General features: G+C 57.5%; 1 protein-coding gene across 1 annotated transcript in view; it reads left to right on the top strand.

Annotated features, from left to right (window-relative positions):
* Positions 1–203: 203 nt before the first annotated feature.
* CUNH1orf94 (chromosome unknown C1orf94 homolog) overlaps positions 204–15,786 on the top strand; it is a 33,097-nt gene continuing 17,514 nt past the window's right edge. The window contains exon 1 of the mRNA XM_055341936.1: positions 204–532. Within this exon, the coding sequence (XP_055197911.1) occupies positions 204–532 (329 nt within the window). The remainder of the gene's footprint in view (positions 533–15,786) is intronic.

Below are 15,786 nucleotides of genomic sequence, written 5' to 3'. Positions count from 1 at the left end.
CTATGGGAGAGGGGGAGGGGGGCAAAAGTCAGAAGAGAGCAAATAAAAGCAAATCAAAATAAGCTCCCCCTCCCCAAAAGAGAGCGGTGCTCTGTCCTCCCCTCACACCCACTGCGAAGGCCTCTGAGCACAGCCACCTTGCTGAAGCAACAGCCACACAGAATTGACCTGCGTCTGCCCATCCTCATTTCCCTCTCCGGTGAATGAGGGGTGGTGGTGGATGGTCCCCCTGTCTTCAAGCCCTGGGCGGACGAAGGGGCCTCTGGAAAGACAGGAGGAGGATGGCCAGTGGAAATGGGCTCCCTTCATCCTCAGCCCTGGTGGCCAAGCGCCCCTCCGCCCTGGGCCCATTCCCCAGATACATCTGGATCCACCAGGACACACCCCAAGACAGCTTAGACAAGACTTGCCACGAAATCTGGAAAAGAGTTCAAGGCCTGCCCAAGGCCTTGCAGCCCAGGACCGCAAAGGAACAGCTCTCTGCCCAGGTGGCTGGGACTCCGAGAGACAACGGGCTCAACTTCCAAGAAGGGTGAGTGTCCCCGTCCGTGGCTGGCACCAAGGGAGGGGGGAGGAGCCGAGGTCTGACCTTCTGGGGGAATGTTCTGGCCCCTTGTTGAGTCTGGTTAAACCCTAAAGGCTGTATATGCCTTCTCTCCACCTGTTGGGGTCCTTTGTCCAATCTTTATAGGGCGGGTGACCAGGATCCTGAGCTTCCCCGGTGAAGAGCCAGACCAGGGCTGTATTTCTGCTGCCTCTTGACCAGCCCACCAAGGGGAATGTTTTTCCCTTTGCCCGGGCCACCCAGGTGTAGATCCGAGGCCCTCGAAAATCCGCACCGGCCTAGGCTGAGGGTCGGATGCCCGTGGCTCTCCCTCGAGGCAGCTCTGCGATACATTCCCTTTCCCGCTCCCAGAGGCTAGGCACTGGCACAGATGAGTCTGGTGGTTTTAAACCACATCTGGAATTCCCTAATACAGGGAGCAGCTGTCCCATTCAGCCTCCACAGAAGCCGCTGCAAGAGCGCACATCAAAATATTTACTGGGAAGGCATTGACATATTCAGAGGGCACAATAGAAAATTAAAGTGCGGGAGGATGGCTGTAAATAGCCCTATTCCTAGTTGGGGAATCCTGTGCCTGGGAAACACAGAGCTCAATGTTGGGCAGATATGATTGGGGCTGGAAATTCGCAGGGAAAGGAAGGAGAGAGCGCGTCAGGAAAAGCGAGCAAAGTGCCACGGCCGTCAGTGCCACTGTGAGCCCCCAGTCACGTCTGGCATCCTCAGAGTGGGCTGCAGACGTTAATTAATCCTCCCAGGGTCCCTAGGAGGCAGGTATTGGTGTCCCCATTTTACAGATGGATTAAGTGTTAATAATTAAGTGCTAATTGAAGACTAAGTGATAATTAAGTGTCACCTGCTCCAACACATGCTACAGTTCAACTCGGAGATGCCGGAGGTGGGGTGGGGGGGCATCTAGGCAATCACCAACGGTGTCTGGTTTTGGGGATTTCTAGAAAAGAGCTGGGAAGAAAGGCGAAGCGTGTGCAGGTGCCCCAGGTGCACTCCCTGCTGTCCCCTCTCAGGCTGCCGACAAAGGTGGGAGGCACCCGGCTGTCACTGCTCACCCTGCCCCATGCCCAGCACCATGCGGCTGGGATGGGAATGGCCCGTCTACCGGCCGAATCCTGCCGCCAGCCCCCCAGTGGCGCTGAGCCCCCCTCTGCTGCCCGTTGCCATATGCTCCGGGATGGAGCCCTGGCAGGGGGCCTCGGGGCTGTGCTCAGCACTCGGTGGCCAAGATGCTGATCGTTCACTTTGTGGACCAAGGGTCAGTGGCAATTTCCAGTAGATGGCACCCTCTCTGCCAGGTCACACTGAGCTAATGGACACAGGTCTGCTTCCAGTCTGCGCTTGGCCCCAAAGTGAACTGGTGCACCTTTGCCCAGTGGCTCAACTCCATCTGGCCTTGATGTCTTTCATCTGCAAATTGAGGGTCATCTGCCCTGCCTGGTCCACCTCAGAGCTGATAATGAGGATCACAGGCCTCGGAGACAGGTGCCCCCCCACCCCCCACCTCCAAAGCTGCATTATGCAAAGGAGGCTGTCCTCACACGGAATTCTCAGAGCTTAGGTTTTTTTTGTTGTTGTCGCTGCTGGCTTCAGTGGGGGGGTTGTCACACTCTGCTCCTGGACCCTAAGGGGCTTCAGGGGCCACCCTAGAATCAAGGGGCTAGGTTGCTGGGGCCCCATACCCACTTCGGCCAGAGGGCTTGTTTGGCTTTTTGGGGTTTTGCTCCCTGGAGTTTGCAGGAAAAGCAGCATTTGGAAAAACAACAACAACAACAACAACAAAAAAACAATGGTTTTGGCACTGAGAAAGCTCAGAAACCCCCGCCTGAGATGAACACCCCATGTCAGAAGTGTGTGGCCATCACCCAAGTAGAACACGAGGGGCTCTTGTTGAAACCCAGGCAGCCGCGCTGTGGGATTTAACCGCTGCGAGCTTCAGTTTCCTCATCTGCCATGTGGAGACCATCTCCACCACCGCAGAGGCCTGTTGGGATGATTCAGCGGGATATTTAAACGTCCCTGGCAATAATGGTAATAACTAGGATCCGTATAAACTCCTTGGGACAATAACGATGACGACGATGACTTTAAATTATTATGTGAATTATTATGCAATTATTATGTGAGGTTGGTACTATTTTAAACTCCCTTTTTATTATGCAGATGTTCCCATGTATACAATAGAACAAGGTCTGTCTCTGAGGTTCATGAAGTGTCACATTTGTGCCATTCTTGGTCCGATTCCTCCCTTCCCCGGGGTTTTAATGAAACCCGTTTTGCAGAGGAGGTCATAGGCTGGGGGGTTGGCGTCTCTGCCCAAGGCCCCAGCGGTTAGGGGGTGCTGGGGTTTCAGAAAGCACACCCAGGTTCACCTGAGCGACCGTGCCGTAGGGAGTGCAGGCTGTTCCCCGGAAAGTGGAAGCAGTGTTTGGGTCCTCATGCCACCTGACAGCCTCGTGGGCTGAATGGTCACACACAGACGGCTGGCTTCGAACCCAGTGAGCTGCCCGGTGTGTCTGTGGGATGGCTGCAAGCCCCTGAGATACCCCTCAGCGCGTCTTCCCACTGCTTAACATGCAGACCTGGTTTGGGTGATGTTTTCTGCTATCGGGGTGGCTAGATAAGTAAGTTCCAGATCCCCTGTTGGCCAGAAATGTCTTGTGGACTCAATCCCTGTATATCACAAAACCCCAGACGTGTCAGGGTTGAAAGGGGTATCGGAGGCCGTCTTCTGCTGCTTGAATCCCTCAACATCCTCGCCAAGACGTTACCCGCCCGTACATTTTCTTAGATGACAAGCTCACCACCTCCCGAGACAAGAATGCAGGCTGTCAAGGGACCGTTTCCTTCCTACATGGCATCTGTCTCTATCAAACGAACACCCATGGATCTGGATTCAGATCCACGGGCTTAGGGCTGCAAACTACGTCAACCCCCTCGTTCTTCCAGCCGCTCTTGAGCTATTAAAGGATGGCGCCGGTGTCCTTCCTGGGATTTCTTGTTTCCGTAGCTGGTCGTTGCTGGTTCCCGCGCCAACCCGGTCAGCTTTCTACGCTCACTGTGGTCCCCGTGACAGCGCAGTGACCAGGACCGAGCACGGTAACCCAGGGGTGACCCCAGTCTGTGCAAACTGGATCGTCTCCGTATTCCGTGTTTGCGCTAAAGCCGATGAATAGGACACATTCGCTCTCCTCCACGAGCCAGCTTCATGGTGTGCGCACATTCTGAGCTCATCCATTCATCCATTCATTCAGCTATTAACTCAGCAAATCCTCAATAAGCATCAACTGTGTGCCCAGCAGCGCGCTGAGAAGGAATGGGATGGAGCCCCAGGCTGGGTGGGGCTTTCCGTCTGGGAGTTTCCTCTCAAGCAGGGGACAGAAGCAGAAAGCAAGTGAACAAAAGACGCTGGTGGTTCTGGAACGCGAGAAGCACTGGCGTGCTAGTTGGAGGGAACCAAACACGTGAAAAGAGACCGAATCACGTGAGGTGGCAACGAGTGCTCTGATGGAAAGAACGCGGGTCCCAGCACAGCACCCCGAGGCAGCGGGGTAGGGGAGGGGGTCAGGGCAGGGCCCTCTGGGGAGACGTGGTCATGTGACCTGAAATTGGGGCCGGTTGGGAGAAATCTGGGGAAGGGCGACTATGAGTAGCCCAAGATCGAGGTGAGCCCGGGGAGGGAGCGTGGGACCCGGGCCGGTGCCGGGGGTCGGGGGGACATGGGACAGAGCGATGGGAAGCAGGCTGGCAAGGTGGAGGCGGCCCGGGGGATGACCATCGGAGCCCGGATGGGAATCTCTGTGGGGCGGGACCTGAGCGGAGGCCTTGGGGATGGGGCTGTAGCATGAGCGAATTGACTGGTCTTCAAAGGCCTCTCGAGCTGCGGTGTGGACGGGGCGTGGGGGCCTGCGTGAGGACGCGGGAAGACCTCTGGGAGAGCGGCCAGTGCGGAGGCAGCAGGGCTCCTCCGAGGCCGTCGGCCTGCGCCGTGGGTTGGACCGTGGGCTGTTCCCTGAGGTGGGGAAGAAACGGGACAAATGGGCTTTTGGGGAGAAACCGATGACTCTATCTAGTGTTCATCAAACTCCAGACTCTTACTGAGCTATGTTTTAATTAGACTCAAATTTGGGCTTCAAGAATCGTGGGAAGCCACCGCCTGACTCCTAGTCTAGGACCGAGGCCCTCTCGGACCCCCACCCCCACCCCACCGCTGACAATCCACAGCCTCGGAACAGGGCTTTGGGTCTGCAGTGACCCCCTTGCCCTGACCAGGAAGTGGCATTTGTCCATTCCTGTGTTTGCAGATTCATTCAACAAACACTCCTGGCTGCTCTCTGGGCTGCCAGGCCCTGTGCTGGGTCCCATGACACAGAGATGAGCAGGGCAGGAGCCCTTCTCTCTAAGAGCTTCACCTTAGTGGCTGGGACCGACCCAGACACAGAGGCAACGACCTTCGCCATATTGATCATGTGCCTGCTGCGTGGATGCCACAGTGGGAACGATGGGGACGGTCTCTGACCTCCGCCGACCTCCGCCATCTCGAGGAAGGCAGGTCACAACATGTTACCACGGGTGCAAGGGGGGATGCAAAGGGAGACTCGAGGTCTGGGCTTGGGGCGCAGGGAGGGCTTCCTGGAGGAGGCTGCGGGAGACCAGCTTGAAGGTGGAGCAATGAGACCCCTGCCATATGCATGGGATGAAGGGCACAGGGAGGGCCCCTTGGGCCCCAGGGTGGTGGGATTGTCACTGTGAGGGGCTGTGCGGTGGCATCTCCTGAGCTAGGTCTTGAGAAGAGAGAGAGCATCCTGCAGGTGCAGGAAAAGCCAGGCAGCTCCCTGGAGATGGCGCATCCTGAGTGGGGGTGGACGGGGTGGAGAGGTGGCTGGAAGCTCGCCGGGTGCTTCTGGACTCTCGGGCTGCACCCTGGGAACCTCCCATTCCCCAAAGTCAGACAGGACTTGGTCTGCGGAGTCCAAAGGCTTTGGTGGGCGTCACCCCGAGCCGGACCTGACAGGGAAGGGGAGTCTACACGAATGCATTTAAGGATTTAAGAAAAAAACGACTTCCTGAGTCACCTATTGGGCACCGGCTTTAGTAAATCCTCACCGTTCGCCCCCCTGACCAGTCCTCCAGGCCCCCGGGGCCCCCGGGGCCTGGAACCCAACGTGCCGCCTGGTTTGAGCTGCTCCCCCAACAAACCAATCTTTTGCGTCACTGTTAGGTGAACAGCTGGGTGAACCCTCTTTCCCGGGAAAGCTGCTTGGAATATGTGCTCACTTTTGCGTACTAGTAGGATTCTTGCAAAAAGCCTGGAACCTGGCGATGGGGGTGATGGGGACGAGCCTCACATGCGGACACGCGGGCACGCAGATGGGTGTCTTGGAGCAGAAGCCGGCTCTGGAGAGGCTTGGACTCTGAGGAAAGCTGCTGTGCGCCCTTGGGCTTCACGCACATGCGTCTATCCCTTCACGTTTTGTGGGCGTCAGGCTCCCCCACACCCTGCGTGGGCCCCCGGTTGGAACCCTGTGCTCCTGGACACTTAAGATTTTTTTTTAAAATTTATTTCCTTTCCTTCCCGGACGCACTCTGCCCTCCGCCCGCGTCCCACGCCTGCCACCTGTGCACCGTGCTGCTCAGGAATGTCTCCGCAGCTCCCCTTCGTCATCTGAACCCCCGGACCTGAGCTCAGGAGCCTCGCGTTGGCCCTGCCCGCACCCCAGCCGCCCTTCTCCACACTCTGTAAACCCACATGAACCCCCAGCAGGTGCACGTCTCCCCGCTGTTGCTTGTGTCGGTCCACTGCCTCTCCTCCACACACACCTCCGTCCTTCAAAAGCCCATCGATCCTTAAAAACCTAGAGTAAGCGTCTCCTCCTTTGGATATTTTGCTGCTCACTCACTCATTCAGCAATTTATTTTTCCTTCCTCCCTCTTCTGTGTTCTTCCTTTTAATATAAGCAAGTACGTACAGCTTCTCTTTCTTCCTAAGAGTCTCAGGGTGGCTAGAAAAACAATAAAATGAGGAAGCAGATGGGTTAGAATCCCAGTGCACTCCCCAGCTCTAACCACGTTGCTCGGACTTTTCTGGGCCCCATTTTCCCCACCTGAAAAATGAAAAAAAAAAAAAAATCGTAGCGACCCAGCACCCGAAAGGACTGCCGTGGAGGTTAATGAAAGAATGCGTGCACAAAAACAAAAAACAAAAAAACAAAAAAACAGAAAACAAAACAAAACAAAAAAACCCACCAAAAAAACCCACAAAAAAATGAAAAAAACAAAAAAACCAAAAAACCCCCCCAAAACAGAAAGCAAAACAAAACAAAAAAACACAAAAAAACCACACACACACACACACACACAAAAACAAAAAAACGAAACAAACAAACAAAAAGAATGTGTGCACAGCTCCCACAGCACCTGGCATGAGATGAGGACGCCAGGTTATTCTCCATCGTCGTCGTCGTCATCATCATCATCGCCACCATTATTGTTTTGATCAAGGATAAAATAACAAGGTTTAGGTGATTAAGAACAATCCGGGAGGGGGCGGGAAGGAGACGCTACACCGGAAAACCTAAGCTAATGGAAACCAACTCAACCAAGGCTGGCGTTTCGCTTCGAGGCTCTCGGCCACCGGGCCCCGGCGGGAACACGGCGGTTGGTTTCCAGGACTTATGCCGTCTGACGGGAGAACACGGGAGGGATCGTCAGGAGACACGGACGCTCCCCAGCTTCCAGGCTTGATCACGATGGGACGGAACAGTCGGTTGAGGCTCAACTGCTGGGTTGACCGTGGGCCAATGGGGAAGACACGGCGTCCCCGGGATGTGTCGTCACCGTCCTGGCGGGAGATTTCCGACCTTCGGGTGCGTACTGGACGCTGCCTCGGGGCCTCGGTCCCTCCTCCCCCACTTGACCACGGCTCCCGAGGGGCAAGGACTGTGTCTTACTCATCGTTTCCTCCCCGGTGCCCAGCGGAGTTCCTGGCACCCGGTGGCCGCTGGGCAGCATATATGAATGAATGAGGAAAGGAGTGATGGATGGGCCATAAAAACGCCACCGCCAGGAGGGTGAGGCCCGGAGGGGGCCGGGATCCAAGCGAGGGGTCACCGTCCTCAGACGAAGCGTCGAGTGACCCAAGGATGGAATAGCAATAAGGCAAGACGTCGCAGGGGTTTTTCCTCCTTCTGCTTAAGCTGTGGAGAGGGGAACTGGCATTTTCTCATACATCCGACACATGCCAGGCTCTGAGTTCTATTTTATTTAATTAATTAATTTATTAATCACATTTTTTTTATTTATTTATTTAACTTTTTTTTTTATTTAAATTCAGTTTGCCAGCATATAGTTAAAAACACCCAGTACTCCTCCCGGCAGGCTCTATATTTTAATTTTCGGTTTAGCTCCCTGTCTTAGTAGCCCTTCCCCATAGAGGGTCGATGTCGTTCCTGTTTCACAGGTGAGGAAACTGAGGCTCAGGCTTGAGGCGGCTTGCCCAGGGGGGCGGAGCAGAGATAGGAGGTCTGTGGGGCGGCAAGGAGCCACCCCCCCGGGTGGCCCTTCCGTGTCTGCTCAGTGCCAGGAGCCGGGAGTGGCAGAGGGGAGGCAACTCCTGATTAACATCCCACGTCCCGTGTCCCCCTTTTCTAATTTAATTTCATGGTTTCGGGAGCTGCGTCGCAGGTTGTGGGAGCCTGCGGAGATGGGCCACTGGTGGTTTGGTTTAATCCCCTTTTTAATATCTTTGTTGTAACGTTCTTTCCAATTCAGCTCCCAAGTCACATTAAAAAAAAAATAAATAAATAAAAATATATATGTCTTCCTAAGGGTAAGCCTTCTCTTATTAAACAGATTCAAATGAAAAGTTTTAAAGATAATTTGAACAATACGAATCACTCTGTCGCTGCGCCGCTGCCGCCGGAGCTCCCTTCCTGCCATGTTCTCGCCCCGGCACCTGCAGTCGCAGTGCACAGCATTGCCCTGAAACCCTGGAGCGAGGGGGGGCAGGACGAGGGGCGGGCGGCGGTGGCAGGTGTGGCTCCCCTCTGCACCACTCCCCCCCCCCCCCCCCCCCCGACCTCGGGGCAGTTTGCACCTGTCTGGGTGTCTCACCTGCCTCAAGGCCGCGAGGGATGGGGGTGGAGGAGGGTCACCTGCTCAAAAGGGGACTGGGCCTCCCGGGAGGGCCTGGGGTCTGCGTTTGGAACAGTCGCCCCACGAGACTCCTGTGCGCGTACACGCAAGTCCCCCGGGGCTTTGGGGTCAAAGAGGATGGAAGCTCAGGTTTAAAAGGGACACAGCTTTCCGAGGAGCCCGAGGCAGGAGCCCGAAGGTCCCTGAGCAAGCTGCCGGCTATGCCAAGGACGTGGTGCAGCGTGGGGTCTACGCAGGGCATGGGCTTTTGCTCAGGCGGGAGCGGGACGCGGGCCTCGGCCTGGGGTAGCTGGGGGATGTCGCAGGGTGGCCTCCTCCGCCGAGCGCGCAAGAAGACCGAGGTCCTGAGGCCTCCCCCGCCCCCCCCCCTGCACCCTGAGGCGCCTGGGGCGAGGGGTGGGGCTGGGCGGTGGAGGGTCGGCAGGGCTCCAGGCCTGCAGCCGCTCCCCACAGCTCCCCCCACACGCTCTCCTCGAGCTGCTAACATTTGCATAGCGCTCCTCACAGTTTACCCACTGCCTCGGTGGCGCCTCACTTAATCCTCTCCAGCCCGAGGACGGAGGCGGGCAGCAGGTCAAGCCTTCTGAAGGCCCCTCTGCCGCCGGAGCCAGGCGGGTCCCCAGGTGCTCTGGCCCCAAACCTGAACACGCTGGGAGCCCAGGCCCGGCGTGCGCGGTGAATCCACCCTCATTCCTTCCTTCCTGCAGGTTGTGCATGAGGCTGTGGCGGTGTGTGTGCATGGGGCGCAAGGGGTGCTGCGCCGTGTGTGCAGGGAGGGACACCCGGGGCAGCTGGGTGAGTCCCACAGGAGGAGAGGAGGACAGGCGAGGCTGAGGAGGACACAGGCAGCGTGCACGGACATGCCGTCCCTTCCGGCCGGGCGCCCTGAGTGGGTGACGGCGCCAGGAAGACCCCAAGTGTCCAGCACCCTCGGCCAAGCCCGAGCCTCTGCCCCTGCGACGAGGGCCTCCCCTGGTCTGGGGCCCTTGGGCCCCCCCCACCCCCCTGCACCCCCCCCCAGGTCCTACCCCGTGCCCACGCTCCTACGTCCTGCCTGGCTCCTGCCCCGGGCACAGGCCTGACTGCAAAGGCCCAGCCGCCGCGCCCACGTCTCCAGCCCTTTTAGGGTCGTGGTTATGGGTGAGGCCTGCCGCCGTGGGGCCTCGGGTCCCTTCCTGCTACAACACCGGACGCTTGGGGGACCTTGACTCTACCCCGGGACTTCCAGAGCCTTTGTTTCCTTGTCCTAAGCCGGGAACAAAGATGCCACCCGCGCGTCACAGTGGTTGTGAGGACAAGTGTGCGGCACGGATGCGGCACCTCGAAGACCCGCGCCGGTCATGGCTCAGGCCCCAGGGGCTGCTCCCTGGAGGAAGTTCCCTCTTCCGTGGACACCAGGGCCTGGCGCTTCCCTGCTGACATGTCTGTGCCTTTAGAGTCCAGTCCTGGAGCATCACCCCAGCGCCCCTGCCCCCACCTGCAAGGTCGCCCCACGCCCCACGTGCTTGAGCAGCAGGCCCGCCCATGCAGCAGAGCCCTGGCCACATCTGCGTGTCTGGAGAGCTGCTCCCCGCCTGCCCCCGGGGCTCCTTCTGCGCCTTCCCCCACAGCTTTCCCGATGCTTGTCACTTGTCAGAGGCTTTTTCCACTCCCTTGAGGCTCCCGTGCGCTCTCCTCTGGCAGCCTCTGCTCGCTCCTTCCCACCGGAGGTGCCTACCAGGTCACACCAGCCGGGAAGCCCCGCCGTCCACGTGCTTTATGAGTCTCTGCTCGTTGCTTTTTCTTTGCTGTATTTAATGTATTTTTGGATGCGGATTATATTCCTATTGCGATGTAGTCGACACTCCATGCCACGCGAGCCTCGGCTGGTACGACCTAGGGACTTCCACACCCACGGACGCCACAAAACGGCAGCCCAGAATCCCATCACCACCTGTCGCCACGCCAGGTCACCACGCACAGCACGGCCGGCGTTCCCCACGCTGCACTTTGCACCCCTGTGACTCGCGTATTTCATGACGGAGACTTCATGCCTCTTAATCCCCCCTCCACGATGTTGCCCGTTGCCTCCCCGCCTCTGGCAGCCTCCGGGCGTCTGAGCCCGTTTCCAGGTTGTCTGGTTTGTTCCTTCATTTTGTTTTTTGGATTTTGCGTGAAATCAGACGGCGTTGGTGTTTGTCTCCCCGACGTGCCTTAGCGGAAGTCTCTGGAGTCCCACCCGTGGGGCCACAGATGGCAAGATCCCATTCTCTTTCACGGCCGAGCGATAGCCCTGTGCGTGGCCCACATCTTTATCCATCTGCTGGTGCACACCTGTACGGTGTCCCTATCTTGGGGTCGTAAAGAATGCTGCAGTCAACACGGGCACGTGCACATCTTTCCAAATCAGCATCCTCACTTTCTTCCAGTAAGTGCCCGGTACTAGCATTGCCAGGCACCAGCTATTTGGTCTGCTTCTCGAGGAGCCTGCGCACTGTTCTCCAAAGTGGCCTCGCCCCTTTGCGTTCCAGCAGCCATGTGCAAGGCCCCCCCTTTCCCCGGGTCCTCCCCAGCACTTTTTTTTTTAAGATTTTATTTATTTATTCATGAGAGAGGCAGAGACACAGGCAGAGGGAGAAGCAGGCTCCCTGCGGGGAGCCCGATGCGAGACTCGATCCCGGGACCCTAGGGTCACGCCCTGGGCCGAAGGCGGGTGCTCAACCGCTGAGCCATGCAGACATCCCCATGAGGGTCTTTAATTCATCTCGAGCCTATTCTTGCAGACGGTATAAGAACGTGGTCCGGTTTCACCCTTCTGCACGTATCTGTCCAGTTTTCCCACCAGCATTTATCGAAAAGACGGTCTTTTCTCCGTTGTCCACTGTCGCCTCCTTTCTGCAGATTGATGGACCACGCAAGCGTGACTTTTTCTCTGGGCTCTCCATCCTGTTCCACTGGCCCGTGTGTCCGTACTGTTTTGGTCACGATGGCTCGGGGCTGTATGGTCTGAAATTTGGGAGCATGATACCCCCAGCTTCCTCCTTTTTTTTTTTTTTCTCAAGATTGCTCGGCTATTTGGGGTCCTCAGTGGTTCCATACGGATTTTTTTTCATAAATTTATTTTTTATTGGTGTTCAATTTGCCAACATACAGAATAACACCCAGCGCTCATCCCGTCCCATTCGGACTTTTAGGGCTGTTTTTGTCTCCGCGTCATATTATTTCAGCAGGAGTCACACTGGCTACCAGCTGCTCTGGGTCCTACGGACTTTTTAATGACATTAATCCCTCTAATCCACGAGCACGGTGTATCTTTCCATTTGTTCGTGTCACCTGCAATCTGTTTCAACAGCATCTTATGGTTTTCAGAGCACAGGTCTTCCACCTCCTTGATTACGTTTATCCCTCGTTATCTCTGCTTATTCCTGGGTCAAGGCAGGTGAAAGCTGCCAAAGGGCCCGGGCACAGGAAGGCGTGATTAGACGGGGGCTGTTAGTACGATCGGTCGGCCTCACTGGGGCTGTTGTGGGGATTACAAGGAGACTTTGGCGTGGACGGCACGTAGCGTGGGGCCGGGCCGGTGAGTTAGCTCGTGGAGAGCTAACTGGTAATCAGCCTTATTATTTGGTGACCCGGGACCTGCAGCTTGGACCAGTCAGCCAACGTGCGTGATGAGTCGTCCCCGTTAACCCGCAGGGGTGTCCGTCTGCCTCTGCCCCGTGCCAGGGACTGAGCTCTTGGCCGCTACCCCCTGCTGCTCTGGCCACGCGGGTCAGGAGCTCAGCCTCGGCCAGGAGGTCCGTCTGCAGAGCGCCCACCACTCAGGCCCGGTCTGTGCGGGGCCTGGGGACCTTCACATTGAGCCACGTTGCACGGACACCTGGTGCGGGTACCGCGTTTGCCGTCGGTCTGGAATGCCACGGCGGGGAGAAAACTATTTGTTTTGGGTGTCCTCTTGCGGCGCTGACGATTCTCCGCCCGCATCTTTCTGTTGTCTGGCTCTGATGAATAGCAGTTTTCATCTTTGCTCTGCGTTATCGTGTACACAGAACCACTGCTGGGAGCTCGCAGTGCGCTTGCTTAGTCATTATTTCTGGGAAGGGGTGCCAACCAGTCAATAGCCTTTATTTTTACACGACCTCGTCCGCGGCAAATGCAGAAACCACGCGCAGCGCTCGCGTCCGGAGCGGCCGTGGGGCAACTGTCACTCCTGGAGGTGGGGGCAGCTGCTGCGGTCACAGCACCCATCCCGGCCTCTTCCTTTGTCCGCATCTGGGAGCTGGGGTAAACCTCCTGAATGATTCACTGTGGCAGATTTTACGGTGTTTTTTTTTTGTTGTTGTTGTTGTTCTTTTTTTTAACCAACTCAAAGGAGAAAGCAAATAGCATGGGAGAGGCTCCAGGATCGGCAAAACTTCTTAGGAAGAGAGAAGAAAAGGCAGATTCCAGGAAACGCAGGGGAGCAGACATGGAACCCGGTGAAGTCGTAGGAAGAACAAAAGCATCTTGCTGGGAGCCCCCCGGGGGGGGGTTGCGAAGGTCGGGAGGGCTCCGCATGGAGCCCGCTGTGCAGAGCTGGGGAGCTCCCCGGGCGGGCGATGCAGGTATCGTCTGACCCAGGCAGTGCCAGGCCTCAGGCGGGAGCCGGAAAGCGGAAGCGGGGCCACTTTGCAGCCCAGGGAAGGAGCGGAGCTGAGCAGCCTCAGGCAACAGAACCCTCGATGCCACGACGCGACAGACGGACCACGCGGGGAAGACGGCTTCATGAGCCTCTGCGCTCATGGACTCGACGGGCCCACCTGGGCTGGAGCCACACGCCGGGCCCTGCCCTGGACCCTGGGCTCTGTGCTGAGCAGTAGAGCCCCGGCCAACGGGGAGGCGCTGCTGTTGTGGAGAGAAAGGCGCTGCGATGGCTCACGGCCGAGGAGGGGAAGCAGACTTGTGGGGCTCGGCATGCCTAGTAGGGGCGGGGGGGGAGGTGCACGTCAAAAACAGGCAGAAAAGGCTACTTTGGGAGTCAGACCCGTGAACTGAGGCCCGAATGATAAGGAGAAGCAGTCAGGGGACCATCTCGCATTCTGTAGGAGACGCAAAGCCCCTGGGGCGGGAATGACCCTGCCTACTACACCAAGGAGTATTTTTCAGGCCTACATGGCTTGGATGAATGACGGGGTCAAAGCAGGAGGGGCGACGGGGCCACTTTGCCTACTGCCCTGACGGTCAGAACGGAGCCTGGATTTGTACCCTGCGCGTAGTCAGAGTCCACCCGAGGACTTCAGCAGAGCGATGGATGGATTGATGTGAGTCCTGAGGACGCCCTGACTCTGCAGGCGTGTGGTTCTCTAGAACAGACAAGGACAAAGGAATCTGGTTGTCTGGCGGGTGGGGTGGTGGCAGGCAGGTAGGGACACCCTTGATGAGGGACCCCCGGGCAAGGAGTCTTGACCGTGGCGAGGTGCTTGATGGAGGCTGTCGTTGGAGAAGAGGGCGTGGGCTGATAGCCACCGGACTGATTCATTCCCCGGACCGTGGATGTAGGATGACGGCCAGGCCGACCCCGTGTGTGTGTGTGTGTGTGTGTGTGTGTGTGTGTGTGTGTGTGTGGTGTTTGCGGGGGAGGCTCTGGCAGCATCTCCAAAGCTCGGGCCTGGGCTCGTTCCTTTCAACATTTCTGTCCGTAAATTGGAGGATGATCCAGAAGATGCACTCATGGGATGTGCAGCCGATGTGGAGCTGATGCTGCGGATGACGGCTCGGGATTCACCGGGACGGGCCTCCAGAGCCTGGGGTGATAGGATGGGGTGATGGGATGGGGCTAGCAACGGCCCTGCCTGCATTCAAATTGCAGAACGGAGCCCAGCCAGGGGCCAGGGAGCGGTTAGTCCTGGAAAGGAAGCCGGGTGGGGTCCGAGGAGGTGGTGAAGGCAGCTGGGCCCACCCGCCTCCCCCCCCCCGCCTCCCCCCCCCCCCCCGCTCTCTAGGGGGCAGGCTCTCGGGCCTCCTCCAGGCTCGTGTTGCCCGCCTGTACCTGGGGATGAGGGCGTCCACTGCCCGGAGGTGTGGAGAGGATGAGGGGCCGGCGTGTGTGGGGGTGCCTAGACTCTTCCTCTTGCATTTGTGAGCGATGCAAGGGCAAGAGGGGGCTGCAGAGGCTGGCCGGAGGGAGGGCCAGGCGCCCTGGGCCCCTGGGACCCTCTGTCCTTGCTGCTTCACCTACCTCTCTGGGGACGGCAGTCTCTGGGACGCAGGGATGCGTCCAGAGCAGTAAGAACAGGGATTCCCGCTCAGTGTCTGCTGCACCCCGGGTCGGGGATGGGGTTGGACGGTCTCCCACGCTGACAAGGAACCGCCTGTGGATGGTTTTGGATACAGGGACCCCGGGGTCCTGAGGGTCTTTTAGAATCTACCTGGACCTGTCCTTGCAGTTTCCGCGGCGACACGGTTTCCGTGCGCAGCTACCGTGTAACGTCTGTATTTAAAAAAAACAACAAAACAAACACACACAAAAAAATGCAAAACCAAAAAAAAATGCAAAACCATAGCCTGAAGTAGAGCGAACTGTCGGCAATGAGCCCACGTACTTGCCAACACGCAGTCCCAGTGGTGGTCGGCGTCCGGCCTGTTGCCCCATCCGCGCCCCACGTCTTCCCCCTGCAGCAACTCTCAGGCACACTCGGATGTACGTCCAAGAGATAAGGACTCATCTTGCTGTAGCTGTTATCTGCGTATAAACCACAATACCGCGACCACGATGTCCTGAGGTAGATGTAATTGTAGTGGGTCTCCCTAAAAAAAAAAAAAAACAAACAAAAAAAAACTATCGGTACATGGTTCGCTTTGCACGTGTTTTTGTAGAGGGCCGAGTCCAAACCTGGTGCTTCCCGCGCCGGCGTCTGTGGCCTGAGCCTCACCTGCTCCCTTGGAGGAGGAGGAGGACGAGTGACAAGGGGGGGCTTCCCTTTATTCTGACTGTCGGCAGGGACAGCGCGTGAGAGTGGGTCCTATTTATAGCTGCCGTCTAGACATGGGATGGAGAGGGCCGGGAGCAGGGGAGGCAAGAGGAGAGGCACCCCTGGGGA

This window comes from Nyctereutes procyonoides, unplaced genomic scaffold (assembly GCF_905146905.1).
Source record: "Nyctereutes procyonoides isolate TBG_1078 unplaced genomic scaffold, NYPRO_anot_genome, whole genome shotgun sequence".
NCBI lineage: Eukaryota > Metazoa > Chordata > Mammalia > Carnivora > Canidae > Nyctereutes > Nyctereutes procyonoides.
This window is presented reverse-complemented; position numbering and strand designations above follow the sequence as displayed.